Raw genomic sequence first — 13,960 nt, 5'->3', positions numbered from 1 at the left:
AAGAAGGGAAACCACCAATTTGCAATGCACACCATTTCACTCTGGGATACTTCTAATTGTTAGGAAGTTTTTCCTGATATCAATCCTAAAGTGACCTCTTTGTAACTTCCACCTTATTACCTATGTGATTTTGAATAAGTCACTTAGGATGGTTGATTTACAGCTTGAAGGAGAAGTCACCAAGCTCTGGGCTCTCTCAATTACATGGATTAAATCAGGAAGTACGTGGACCATTGGGCTCTCAGCAGTAGAAGAACCAAAGTAGCAGACCGTTCCTTTTTCTAGGACCAGAACCCCTCTCCCTCCCACTACCCACCTCTTATCAGAATGTTCTCGATTCAAAGTTAATCACAGGATCATAGACTTTTAGATTCAGAACTGGAATAGATTTAAAGATCATTGAGTCCAGCTGCCTCATCTTACAGAGACTTGAGAGAAGTTAAGTGATTCACCTAGTCACACAGTAAGTGTCTGAGTCAGGATTTGAACCCAGATCTTTACTTTAGGTCCAGTGCTCTAAAGTCTAGAGCATGCTGCTTCTAATCAGGACTCTAAACTCCACTCCCCTCTCCCAGATTCAAACTCTCACTGTAGGAAATTCTTTTCTATGCTCAAGTCAAATACTCTGCTGTGGCTTCCTTTACTTCAGTCCTGAATGAAGATAGAACAGTTGGTCACCCTTCCATACATAATTCGCCTTCCTGCGGCATGGAGACACAGACTCTGAAAGGGCTCCTTGAAGGCCAGGTGCCACACCAAAGAGGAAATAATTTCACAACAATTAATTTCTCCTTTTAATATCCATTCTAAAAATTCATCCTTCCCTTGAGATGAAAGAACCATGGTTTTCAATAAGAAGAAGATACTTTAGAATAGGGGCATGATAGTAATTGTTTAACAACCAGCTCTCCAGAAAAAATATGCATGATACACTTACAAAATTAATCTGCACTTACTAGCATTTCCCCCTTTGTGTTCTTAAGTCCAGACAAACATCAAAACAATAAATCAAATGCTGATTTGTAATTTGCCAATATATGAGGTAAAAATGTTCACACTGAAAATTTTACAATCAGTTTCAGCACAATCCTTTTTTAGATGCACATTACTCAGCAACTTGATGTCAAGATCATGCTTTTCCAAGCACCTTCTCCGTATCTAAGAGCCTGCTATTGCTGATCTGTTAGAACCTTTTCTATCTATCATCTATAGACATGCCATCAGGATAAAGGCTTGGGTATAAATTCATCTGCTTAGCATAATTTCCAGCTAGAGAGTCAGATGTGGCAAATCAAAGTGCCTTGCACGTGGCATGGTCAGCACGGTATAGTGGAAAGAGCACCGGATTTAGGAGTCAGAAGACTTGGGTTTGAATTTTGGCTTTAACACCTTCTAGTTTTGATCTAGTTTTGATACCCTGAGCAAGTCAAAATTTCTCTCAGTTGGCTTTCTCAGCTGTAACATGGTGATATTATTTATTCTACCTACCTCACTGAGTTATTGTGAGAATCATATTAGCTAATATGTATAAAATGCTTTGGAATTGTAAAGCCCTATGTTGTTAGTATTGACTACTCATGATTATAATTGACAATCTGAATTAAAAAATACTTTTATGATAAGATTAACTTAATATCTTGTTAGTAAAGACTGATCCATATGCATGAATCTAAACCTGGTGAATTTTCTCCAGGCTTTTTGGTTTTCTATTATAGACATGTGATTTACATTTCTTTCCTGTATGTCTTTGCTTATAGTCATAATGCCATGAAGACATTCTTGGGCCATTCTAAACCACAGACTTGATAGAATATTAAGCTATCATTAGTTGCAGCTCTCTTTATCCTAAAGCAAAAAGAAACATTAGCAAAATATCACAGAGGAAAGGCAATATATTTTGGTTAAAAAAACAAAAACGAAACAAAACCCAACAACAACAAACTTTCTAATGTTGATCAATCTTGCAGATTTTGAGGAAGATGGCATCTCAATAGAGATGCGTAATTGGATTACAGTTCCCCTAGATTAAGGTTAGATTTAGGGGAAAGTCTGACTCAGACTGGCACCATGTTAGTTCAAGTTTGATGCTGAGACAAAAATGTGGCAGTCATAGGCTGTTATAATTAACAAAAGGCGGCTTCTTTGGCTGTAGAACAGAAAGATATTCAACAAGGATACTCTAGCACTTCACTCTGAAGAATGGTTCCTCTTTTTCATACGGAAATAGGTAATAAACAGAAAAGGTGTGGTGGCCTACACAATCGTGGCACATCTGACAAGTCTGAATGACATGGACTCCAATAGGTGAGCCCTTAGGTGGCCAGCAAGCCACATCAATAAGGCCAGAGGCTACCAGGAAGATCTATCAAGGGAGGCACAGCTCGAGCCTTCGCCCCCTGGGTTAATCAAGATCTGGGGACAGCTTTGTCACCTTTTAGGGAAAACTAGCTTTACCCAGGGTGTGGGGGGGGGGAAAGGAAAACTAGTTGATATTGGTTCCATCACCCCATAGTGGCCAAGGTCTTAAGAATCTCCTAGAGCACAGGTGTCAAACACATGACTGGTAAGCCCTCTCAAATGCAGCCTGAACTACATTATAATGTAACTGGAAAACTTTAACAAAATAAATAAAATAAAATGTTAATATATGACTATGTCAATACATACCTGTATGTATAGCTTGATCCTTATGTATAGTTTGCTGTCCATTGTTTCTATCTGAGTCTAATACCACTGTTGTAGAATATCTTCTACCACTTAAATGCTTTTAGGGATTTTACTAGACAAACTCTTCTGTTAGAGGCAGTACTGGGGGAAGGGAGAGGAAAAAATAAAATAAAAAAAAAACTTATAAAAAACTCCCCAAACAAAACAGACAATAGACCCCCCGAAGGAATAACCATAAAGCAAAACAAGGAAAACACATAGAGAATGAAAATGAGAAATGTGAATATATTGGGAATCTAAGTCCTTGTTGACTAGACTTGAAATCTTCTTATCTCTTATTTATCCTAACTGGGTCTGAGTTCTGCTCTGTCATTCATTAGCATATGGCCTTGGAAAAGTGACTTCCCTCTCTAGGCTTCATGGTCTTCATCTATAAAATGAGAAAGTTGGACTCAATTCTCTCAAGGCTTTTTTTCTGCTCTAACATGCTACGTCTCTTTCTATGCCTCTCGTCTCTCAAACACCAATGGATTTGGGAGTTGTGTTTGTCTCAGGATTCTAGAGGAGGAAGACTTTAGTGTGGCTGGAGTCCAACCCTCCACCAAACAGTAGGCCTTTTGAGGGCAGCAACTAAAAGAAATAAAACAAAGTCTATCCACATTTAAGAATAAAGCACAAAACTTTATTCATTGACATGTTCTGAGTACAACAGTGATGCAGATTACAGTGGCATAGGAGTGCAATATGTGCTGCTTGCAACAGGAAAAGAAGATCAGTAATTGTACAGAACAGCAACCCAGAGAATGGCAGGCCGACTCTTCACTCTGCATACAAGCATTGAGTACTCAGTGGGCAGACAGACAATTCACTTTCACAGGAGACACAACACACATTTCTTTCTTTTTTCTTTTCCAAAAAGAAGTCTTCCAAGTACTTGTTTGAATATATTTGGAAGCAAGAAGAGGGAATGGGAAGAAAAATTCCTTTAATCTTTTTTAAAAAGAAAACCAAAGTAGAGTGATTTTAAGGGCTCTCATGCAGAGATTTGTCAGCAACTCACACAAATCACACACATTACTGGACATTTATGTTAAGAATAACAAGTTCATTTCCATGGGTAGAACAATGTTTAAGTATGTCTTCTTGTCTTACTTCCTGGAGTGAAATAAAAATTGTAATGATTAGAGGGATTGTAATTATTTTGAATGTCGGCTTTTAAAACAGATAGATAACTATAGTTCATTAACAGTTCTGGAAGACACATGTTAGGGAAGAATGCTGTCTAATGGTAATTATCATTACCCAAAGACCTGAAGTGTCTTAAAATAAGCATTTGAGTTGAATTTAGAACTGCACATGTAACAGTTATTTCAGAGAATGTTTATATCTAAATCTGTTTGCCGAATTTAACCATAAATCAAACTAGGACAAGTTAAAATTCAAACTACAGTAAGGAATGATTTTTGGTTCTACCCATTGCCTCCCTGACAGCATTTGAAAAAGCAATGATTGCTTTTGTACCCTCTTCCCCTCAAATGATCCTTCTTTCACTACAAGATATTCAGTAGCTCTAATTGTGGGCAGAATTACTCTGACCAAAATAATTTTTCTCTGTATTAGAAATCATAAAAACCATTTTATTACTTTATTAAAATGCCTTTGTAAAGGGACACTGGCAGTTTCATAGCAGTAAGAAGCATCTGGTTCTTTAAAATTAAATGTCCATTTTCACAGATAGAACTACTTTGTGGGTTTTTTTTTTTAATAACGTATGGGAAGAAACAGAGCAAAGGCAATATCCAGGCATCAAATACACAGGAAAAGCAATCGAGTACAGAGTAAACAAGCACTGATGAGAAAAAGTACGTAATCTGTAAAAACTGGATTTCCTCCAGATGTATTTCCCACAAAGGGCACAGATAGGTTGGTGACATGAAACTCATTTTCCTTTCAGCATTCTTCTTGATGATAAGGAAAATGTGTACAAAAGCATACAGCCTGAAAGAGTTGCCTACCATTCTCCTATTTTAAATGATGCTAAGGTGTTGTCTCAAACAGGTTTTAGAAAGATTTATCTAATCAAAAGTGACTTGAATTTTTCAAACTTGCAAAAGCTTAACTGTATCCAAGAGAAGCAATTCTTTAGAAAAAGTATTTGCTTCAAAGTGTCACAAAATAGGATTAAGGTTTTATAAACATTACCCGCCAATCTGCCATAAATTGCTAGTAAAGATAACCTACCTTACCAGCCTAAGGGGTGAGAGCAGTCACAAGAGAATGGCCACAACTTCTGTATCAGAAGAAAACCAACTTGAAGCATATAGTCTTCTGAGTGAAGGTGACCAGGGAGCATCAAGGACACAGAATTACTTCTTACCCCTTATTAACTTGCCAATTTCGCTGTTCCTTTGATGCTTTGAGGAAGAGGTGATTAAACAGAGCTCATTGCAGAAAAAATATTAAGAGCACTTCACAACTAATCCCAAGCGAAAAAAACAAACAAACAAATATATTGCTGCAATCTTCCAGTACTCTTCAAATCAATATAATCTGTTTTAAAGGACACCATTGGTAAGGAAGACTAAGTCTCACTTTGAACCTTCTTGAGTTTGTTTGAACCATACAATTTAGTTAGTGATTCACTTCTAAAGTACACTTCACTTTGCATAATAGATGCATTCCTGAAAAGTTGTGTGTTGGTCAGATGGTCATAAATCTAAGAATATTTTGAAAATGAATCAAGGAAAGTTGACAATTAAATGCATCAAATGTCAAACCTTTTTTTTTGTAAAATGAATATTTGCCCCTAATTTACATATTATATAAATAGTGTCATAGACAATACAGGGTTTGCTTTTAACAGGGCCCAGCTGCATTCTATAGTGTGGCCTAGGTGTCTTGAAGGTGTGCATGCTAGGCTGATTTTTAATGAAACTGACAAGTCCACATGTATGATCTGGCAGTTACATAAACTAGACTGGCCCCATTCCCCATCCTATAGTAATCTTACTAGATCCCTAGCTTAATATGCATTTTATTATCATGAGGGTTTAGGTTTCTAAGTCTTTCATTCTCTAGGTCAAAGGGCAACCTTGCCTATAGACAGAAGGCTATTGAGTTCTTTGGCAGGTAGTTCTGGGATGTGTGTGTGTGTGTGTGTGCGCTCAAATGTTGTGTGTGTGGGGGGGTGTCCTGCTGTAATCAACATTATCAGTAGCAAATGAATGAGATGCAAAATGACTTTTTAGGTCCAGATGTAGGATCTGCCTAAGATAAAACACCATACAATGGCAATATCATCCAGAAGGAAGAACACAAGGTCTGTGGGGACTTGGGTTCTTGTCTTAGTTCTTTCACTAAAAATTGTGTGATATTGGACAAGCCATGTAATCTTTCAGGGATCTTAATTTCTAGCCTATACAATAAAAAGCCTAGATTAGATGTTATCTAAGGTCCTTTCCAGCTCTCACGTTCTGTTATTCTATGACATCTTACCTACGTTGGCCCAAAGAATGAGATTTTTGGTCAAATTACTTAACTATGCCTACAGTTTAAAGGTACCCTAATTTTTCTTTTTTTTAAATGCATAATAATCTGATTTGCAAGTACATTTTTGGGTTATAATTGATGAGATTATAAAGTTATTGAAAGCCACTATTTTTTTCTATTAGATGAAAAACAATTTGAGAGACAAAGGATTAGAATTTTACCCAAGTAGGTTTTCTCATTTATTTTGCTGGCTAAACTTTGGGAATACATCCCTCCTATTAAAACAAACCTAGTAGAACTATGAAAGGGCACAAAACACTGGATAGATTGCTTTGCCTGAGAAGATCACAAGACAGAAAAATATAAAAAAAAAAGATTTTGGCAAGGGTTGCAGGCATAGGAGAGTTCAGAGACAGAGACAGAATAGCAATACACACTCTCACCACAGTAGGTAATGAAGCATTGAATACTTCAAGGGACAACAATGAAGGCAGAAGTTTTCATTTAAAAAAAAATAACCCAGTATGACTAGCACAGGAGCAGTTTGTTAAGTGATTTAGTAGAGCTAAGATATACATACATACATATATAGACACATATATGCAAGAACAGTCCTTGAACATTCACTCCATGGTTCTGAAGGTACAATACAATTAGATGGCTTCAACTAGATTAGTAAATAAAAAGACCACTATACATGGATTCTACTTCCTACTGTAGCACCTAGTACATTTAAGTGTGTTGTACCCACATAGTATTTCCCCTTGTAGCCTTACAAACAGTGCCCATTTGGAAAACATATCTATTTGTTTCCACCATAGGCTGCATGACAGATAACTAATATTATTCCCAACAATGGTGTAGAGTAGAATCTCTAAACTCTTGCCAAAAACAGCACTCCTGCTGATCAACTCAAACACTTTCTCCTTTAGCTTCTATAGGGACCTTCAAAATTATGTTTTGATTCCTGCACCAGTGGTTTCAGTGGAGCCCAGTGGCAATGAACTGAATCTGAATGGCTCTTGTTCAGTATGAGGTGATCTAAGATCATCAGCTAGTCTGACTGAATTCTATTTAAGTTTCAAGGGGATTCCTGGATTCCCATTTCAGTAAACGTACATACATACATATTTCCTGTTAACAAGACTTTGAACATCAAGGGGGAATGGTTTGATCTGTCAAGTTACAAAGTTATCTTAATTCTTTGCTCTGTAGCCAGAATTTGGGCGTCACTCAAAGTAAGAGATGGGTAATTATATCAGTGCATCATTATACAGTGGCTTAATGTGCCAACAGAAAGTTAAAAAGGCTTTAAATCCCATCTCATTTTTCACCAGGGGACAGAAGAATGGAGTAGAATAAATTCATCCTTCCACAGAAATGACTCACCCCCTGTATATTTCATTACATATCCTTCAAAAACTAGAGCATTCATGCAGTAATGAATTTTTTTTGAAGCACATGATTCAAAAATTATGTTCAGTAATTTTTCTCCTAGAACCATGAGGTCAACAGCATGAGGCACAAAAGAAAGCCAACTTCCTCTTTCTCATCTTCAATTTGAGTAAATTCAAAATTCTCTGCTTCCCAAATGCAAAGATGAAAGAGAGAAAATACATCCTTCCTTAACCTATGGTTGAAATGACCTTCAGCTTGATAGGATGTGTAATGTGTCACATACTATATGGAAGATGCCAGGCTAGCACATTTGCATTGGCAGAACAACATGAAGTGTTATTTTCTATAACTTGGTGTGCTTCCTGGGGAAACTTGGTGGCACGGGTCCCCACAGAGCACGTAACCCAGGCCAATCTTCAGGAGAGCTTTCCCTCCTCTCTTGTTGCAAGCTGGGTTCAGGTTTGCTACTTGCCTTTGCTGGGTAGGTTAAGCTTAAGCTAAGTAATCTGAAGCAAAAAAAAAAAAGTGAGGAGAGAGAAATACTGTTTACAAACGCACAGAAATTCACCAACCACTTCCTAGCAAATGTGTGCAGCAGAGAGTGAGGAACACATTTAAAATCATTCCACTGGTAAGCAGCCCAATGGAGTAGTTTACTCAGGTGCCTGCCTCTTTGATTTCTACTACAGCTATAGAATGGGCAGTTTTAAATGAGGCCAATTAAGAAACATTTGTGCAATATGAATAATGTTATCATATGGATACATTACACAGGTCTTTTTTCTTCTTAACCACAGTACTGTAATACAGATAATCATTTTTTGGAGTTATTATAACTACCTTTTTCCCCCCACTCAGCATCTTAAGGGCACTTCCTGGCTTGACCAATACAGTCTGTCATATTTTTGGACAACAGTTAGAGGGAAACAAAATAAGAAAGTGGCTCAAATCATGTACAGAAGATAAAGTAAAAAGGTCACACATGAAAACTACTGTCAAGTTTTGGAACCTATAAAGTTCCACCCCATTGCTTCTTGGCAAGTGTTGCTGTTGGTGGGCCAATGCTTAGATCACGGGTGCCTCAATCAGATTTTTCCCTTTTTGTTGTTGCTGTGGCGAAGTAGTTTATAAGTTCTCCGATCAATGTGGCCATTGTATAATACTACACCCTATGCAGCATCCTCATTAACTTTTCAAATTGGTGGGCAGATGTGTCTTAGAAGAGTTTTGCTTTTTTCTTCATGTCGTTGCGTCTCCATAGAGGTAACTTGTCAAACTCCTGTATTGACATTCCAAATATTTCTCGAAACACTTCAGGTGCCAGATGGCGCTGGACAAGAGAGAAATGAACAAGGGTTAGCTCTGGATGCGCATGTAAGAACACTAGACTGGCAAACCCTCCTCTGTCACCAAAGAGCACGACAGTGGCCTGCAAAATGTTAGAGGTATTTGTAGTTTTATTTTAGCCCTTGATGCTGGCTCACACCATGTTTTCTTTAAAAGTCTGGTAATGAAGGGTGATTTTTGCCCCTATCTGTCCATTCAGCATAGAAATAGCTAGCAAGACATTTGTGAAACTTAGGATGATTGTGACACCGAGTAGCCAGTACCCACATTCACTAAACTGATAGCAGGATGGTTTTAATCTTTGATCTTGTATCTCTAGTGCTTAGTATAGTACATGGCATAAAGTAGGTACTTTATAATGCCTGTTGATCATCTGTTACCTTCATGGGATGACAGTTCTACTTTAGACAGGTGGCTGCCCTCAGGCAGAGAAAAGCTGCAAAACTTTTCTGCCAACATACATAGGTTTTCTTGATCGAAATCAGTCATTTGGAAAAATACAAAAAGCTGCCATGGGCATGTGTGCTCAAATAACACTTTAACATGGAATGTGGGGACTTTCACAGTGTAGAGAAGCATGCCCTAACATTCCCTGGGTGCAATCAGAATCTCCCCTCCCACACCCTTTAATTCCGAGCTCATCTTAGCATCTGAGCTGCTACTGCTACATCTGACTACAATTGTATGTGAAGTAAGATTTTAGCACCTCTCAAAAGAGGACATTATTTTTCTTTTCTGGGTTTGAATTTCAAACAAGAATCATTCATTTTTATAGAGTTTTGCTTTTCAGCTACAGTTTCCTTTAATAACCAGGTCAAACTAACTCCTGAATAATTTCCATTTTCTGAACAGACACCCCATTCTGTGGTACCAGGAACAGCTAGGTAGTAGCTGATAATAATAATAATAATAATAATGATAATAATAATAATAATAATAATATAGAACTGACATTTCTTTACAGCTTTAAAGGTTACAAAAAGCAGGGTGGTATAGTATAAAGAGAGTTGGCCTCAAAGACAGGATGACCTGGCTTCAAGTCTCTCCCTCTGATACTTACTCGTTGTGTGATCCTGGGCAAGTCATTTAACCTCTGAGTGCTCTAGGCAACTCTGTAAAACTATAGGTTTCATGCATATTTATTAAAAGAGGTTTCCCCTCAGGGTGTTGAGTGAGAGAGAGAAAAATATAAATTCTTGATAATTTAAAAAAATAATTATTATAATTTAAAAATTGTTTTGGAGAAGGTGCTGACCTGAATTAGTAGAAAAAGGTTTTTTTTTACCTGAGAGTTCCCTGTATTCAAGAAATCACAGATCCAGTCCCTATCCCTTTGAAGTATACAAAAAAACTTACATACATTTCCCCAGTGCATTAGGCATTAGGGTACAGGTTTTTTACCTCCATCATTATCATCCATCCTGTACAGTTTCCTCTAGAGGGTCATATTTTAGCTGTTTTGGTCTTTATGCATTAGAATTATGTTTGCATCTTCACTCTTGTGTCAGTAGTGACAGTCAGTTGGCCCAAAGAGGTCTAAAGAGCTCAAAGGCTGGCTGGTTTTACAGCCCCATATACAGTAGGACATAACTAGTTGTCAGGAGAGTTCTCTGTGAAGTTTCAGTAGGCACTTTCCATGTAAATCTCTTACATGCATTGGAGTTTTCTTCCAAGTTAACTCAGAATCACCTGCAAATTCTAAGGTACTATTTTTTTTCTTTTTTGCTAAACAGTTAAGAAGTTTTTTAGGATGAGAACTGGGTGGGGGAGGAGAAGAAGAAGGGTAGGAAGGGGGAAAAAATAAAAGGGTAGTAGTTACAGGTAGTAGTTACCTCAAGCCTGGTTCTGTCTACATCTCTGAGTATTTTGTTCCGCCCTCTGTTGGTCACCATGAGCATTTCATATGGGAAAATCTGTTAATAGTTGCGTTAAGAAAAAAGAAGTTTAAATTTTTGCTGCAAAAGGCTCCCTTCTCCGTTATCCAAACAGTATGCCCTTATTTTTAACCCAAGAAGGGTCCTTTTCTACTATTAGTGGTAACAAATTTTTTTTTGGTTTGGTTTGCAGACATAATCGATTTCACATGAATATCCTGGAATAACTTTCTTCCTCATCCAAGTGGAACAGAGCAGTACAACTTCACTGTACTGTTACTTACTTACTAGCTAGCTTCAGAAATTTTGGAAATGGACTTAAAGGTAAGTGACAAGGCTTAATGCCAATTAGTTTTATCGCTTTTAAAACTTCTGAATCAGATAAAGCATCTTAGTCTAACTTTCCGTTTCTCTCTTCAGTAAGAAGATGTGTTAGGTCATATACAGAAGTAGATACCTGAAAAATTGAAAATGACTTTCTTTTGTGTGGGTCTGAGCCTTCATTTTAACTGCACTATAAGCTTAGAATATTTGGAATGGCTTGTGAGTACCTGGTCACAACTCCAGTGAAGGAAGATCAAGGCAAAATTCAACAGTGCAGAAAAAAATGGAAAAAATTCAGATATTATATCTGAATCTGGAAATGCACATAAGGGTAGGAGCAATGCCTCAGTACTTGACTTTTGCTTTTCATCTGGGGGGGATTAACTTTGTGAACGAATCTTTTAGAAGGAATAGATGATTCAGTGAGTCAATCAGCAAGCACTTAAGTGCTTATTATGTGCCATGGACTGAACTATAAAGACTTTCTAAGTACGCCAATCCAAAACAAACATTTCACCACATTTATTGTGATTCCTATCTTCTTAAAAATAGCTCTCCTCTCTTGTACTAGTGATAGAGTTGTGGCAGGAGGGGCAAAAAAACCAAACAGACAAAAGTGACACAATTTTTTTTCTGTATCACGAGTTTTTGCCACTCTGGAAAACAGTGTTTGTTTTCGGGGAACCTGTAATTACTCTTAGCTTTGCCTGAAACAGGGTTCTCTCAAAGATGGAATTTCCTAGATACTGTTTCTCCTTGCCCTAGGCCAGAGATACGATGTTTGCCATACTGGTATTTCAAAGTAACATTTTAGTAGTTTAGTAGTTTAAGTAACTACTGTTACTTAAAGTCAGATGTCTCGTTTTATCACACAGAGCTTTACATAAAAAGGATTGTTTGCTTCTTCCACTGATGCAGATGAAAGGGTCAGCCAATCATTTACCAAATAAATGTGGTCTTTTAGGCGGTGGCAGTGCTACCTTATAACATACAGTCCAGGGGATTCCCTAGAAGCATCTGGCAAGTGCTTAAAATTGTTCACTAGGTAGAACCAAATCTGTAAATAGTGTAGTACATTTCCACTGATTTATTTCAAAAATTCATGACAATTATTAAGTGACTACTATGTGTGGCAGAGTGCTCAAAGATAGATAAGACATGGCCCTTACTGCCAAGGGACTTAAAACCTAGTATAATATGATTTGGGGGTCAAACCCATTCTTCAGCAAAGTGAGGTACAGAGTTGATTTTGTGCATGGCAAACAGGAAGAGGATTAGAATACTGGAGTTGTAAATTTTTATTTTAAGGCTAAATCTGCCTTTCCCAGACAACCAAACTGTCATTGTCTCACAGGATAGTCTGTGACATCTACACTTACCTTTGGCTCCAACATGTTAGGCATGGACACTCCTCTGTCCATTCTCATTCCAGGTACATGACCATCAGGGAGGGTCTATATCAGACACAGAGGCATAAGATGATACACATAGTAGGAAATGTATGCAAGGCATGGTGAAAATAGACAGTTTTACCTCTACAATTCCCTCTCTCACTCTGAAAATCACTGCCAGTTTACACAAATAAAATCTCAGCTGCCATTAAAAAAAAAGTGACTATGGGTATGTCTCTTCCATTTTTTCTGCTTCTATACCAACCAACAGTATTCCAAAGATCCTGTCTTTAAGGAAAGGTATCTACTTTCAAGGAATAGCGTCTAATTCCCTTTCTTAAAAATGTATTGACCTGGGCAGCTAGGTGGTGCAGTGAACAGAGCACTGGGTCTGGAGTCAGGAGTACCTGAGTTCAAATCTAGCCTCAGACACTTGATAGCTGAGTGACCCTGGGCAAGTCACTTAACCCTGATTGCCTCACCAAAAAAAAAAAAAAAAGTATTGACATGCTCTAAATTACCTATAGGAGGAGCTAGAAACCATCTCATGCTTCCATGAGAATCACACCCCGATCAACCTCCTGTCAATCAACAAACATTTATTAATGCAAAGTATTAAACCTGTTAATTCAGATCTCATATGACCATATAGTTAGAGCTGGAAGAGATATCTGAGGTCATTGAGTTCAACTCCCTAGTTTTACAAATTAGAAAACTGAGGCTGAAAGTAGTTAAGTGACTTGCCTAAGGACATATAGTTAATAAGTATCTATAGTGGAATTTTAATCAGATCTTCCTGACTCCAAGTCCAGTGCTGTATCATACAATGTTGCCCATTCACATAGAATCATCAAAGAGCAGAATACTAGGATTGGGAGGGACCTCAGAAAACATCTCATCCAATCCCCTAATTTAAAAGAGGAAGAAACTGAGATCCGGAGAAGGGGGGAAATGGACGGCTCAAAGGCACACATGTAGCTAGCAGTAGAACTGGGTAACTGCTGCCTTGTATTCTACATAGGATAACAAATCATGCTACCAGCACAACACGAGGACAACTTGACCTATGATTCTGATGTCACATTCTCTTCCATTTTGTCTATTTGTATCTCATCTCCATTTTAGAAGGTTTGGGCTTTGAGAATAAGCAGTGTCATGAGAGCAACCTGCTCCTGGATGGTACCATTCAAGGGTTTCTTTTGTGGGCTAAAGAATGAGTTATTTCTAGGTTTATAGATAGATGTGAATAGAGAAAGGCTGGAAACTTATAGGATAACAGGGGTCACAGAATACAAAAAAAGGGAGCCCCTTCTGAACTTCTTTTTTGTTGGGACCTGGCAATGGAGAGAAGGCACAACAATCCCAGGCTCAGATGTCAAGTATTATCATTAAAAGAAAGATTGGGGGGGGCAGCTAGGTGGCGCAGTGGATAGGGCACTGGCCCTGAAGTCAGGAGGACCTGAGTTCAAA

The 13,960-nt window shown here is 37.9% G+C and overlaps 1 protein-coding gene across 5 annotated transcripts in view; it reads right to left on the bottom strand.

The window, feature by feature from the left end:
* Positions 1–4,374: 4,374 nt before the first annotated feature.
* The window catches only part of ABLIM1 (actin binding LIM protein 1), a 273,956-nt gene continuing 264,370 nt past the window's right edge, over positions 4,375–13,960 (bottom strand). For all 5 annotated transcript variants that reach the window (XM_027851947.1, XM_027851948.1, XM_027851945.1 and 2 more), the window contains 3 exons: positions 12,479–12,553; positions 10,734–10,814; positions 4,375–8,884 (listed from right to left, as the gene is read on the bottom strand). In XM_027851947.1, the coding sequence (XP_027707748.1) occupies positions 8,771–8,884; positions 10,734–10,814; positions 12,479–12,553 (270 nt within the window). In that variant the 3' untranslated portion in view covers positions 4,375–8,770. The remainder of the gene's footprint in view (positions 8,885–10,733; positions 10,815–12,478; positions 12,554–13,960) is intronic.

Source organism: Vombatus ursinus, unplaced genomic scaffold, assembly GCF_900497805.2.
Source record: "Vombatus ursinus unplaced genomic scaffold, bare-nosed wombat genome assembly UNPS02009205.1, whole genome shotgun sequence".
Taxonomy (NCBI): domain Eukaryota; kingdom Metazoa; phylum Chordata; class Mammalia; order Diprotodontia; family Vombatidae; genus Vombatus; species Vombatus ursinus.
This window is presented reverse-complemented; position numbering and strand designations above follow the sequence as displayed.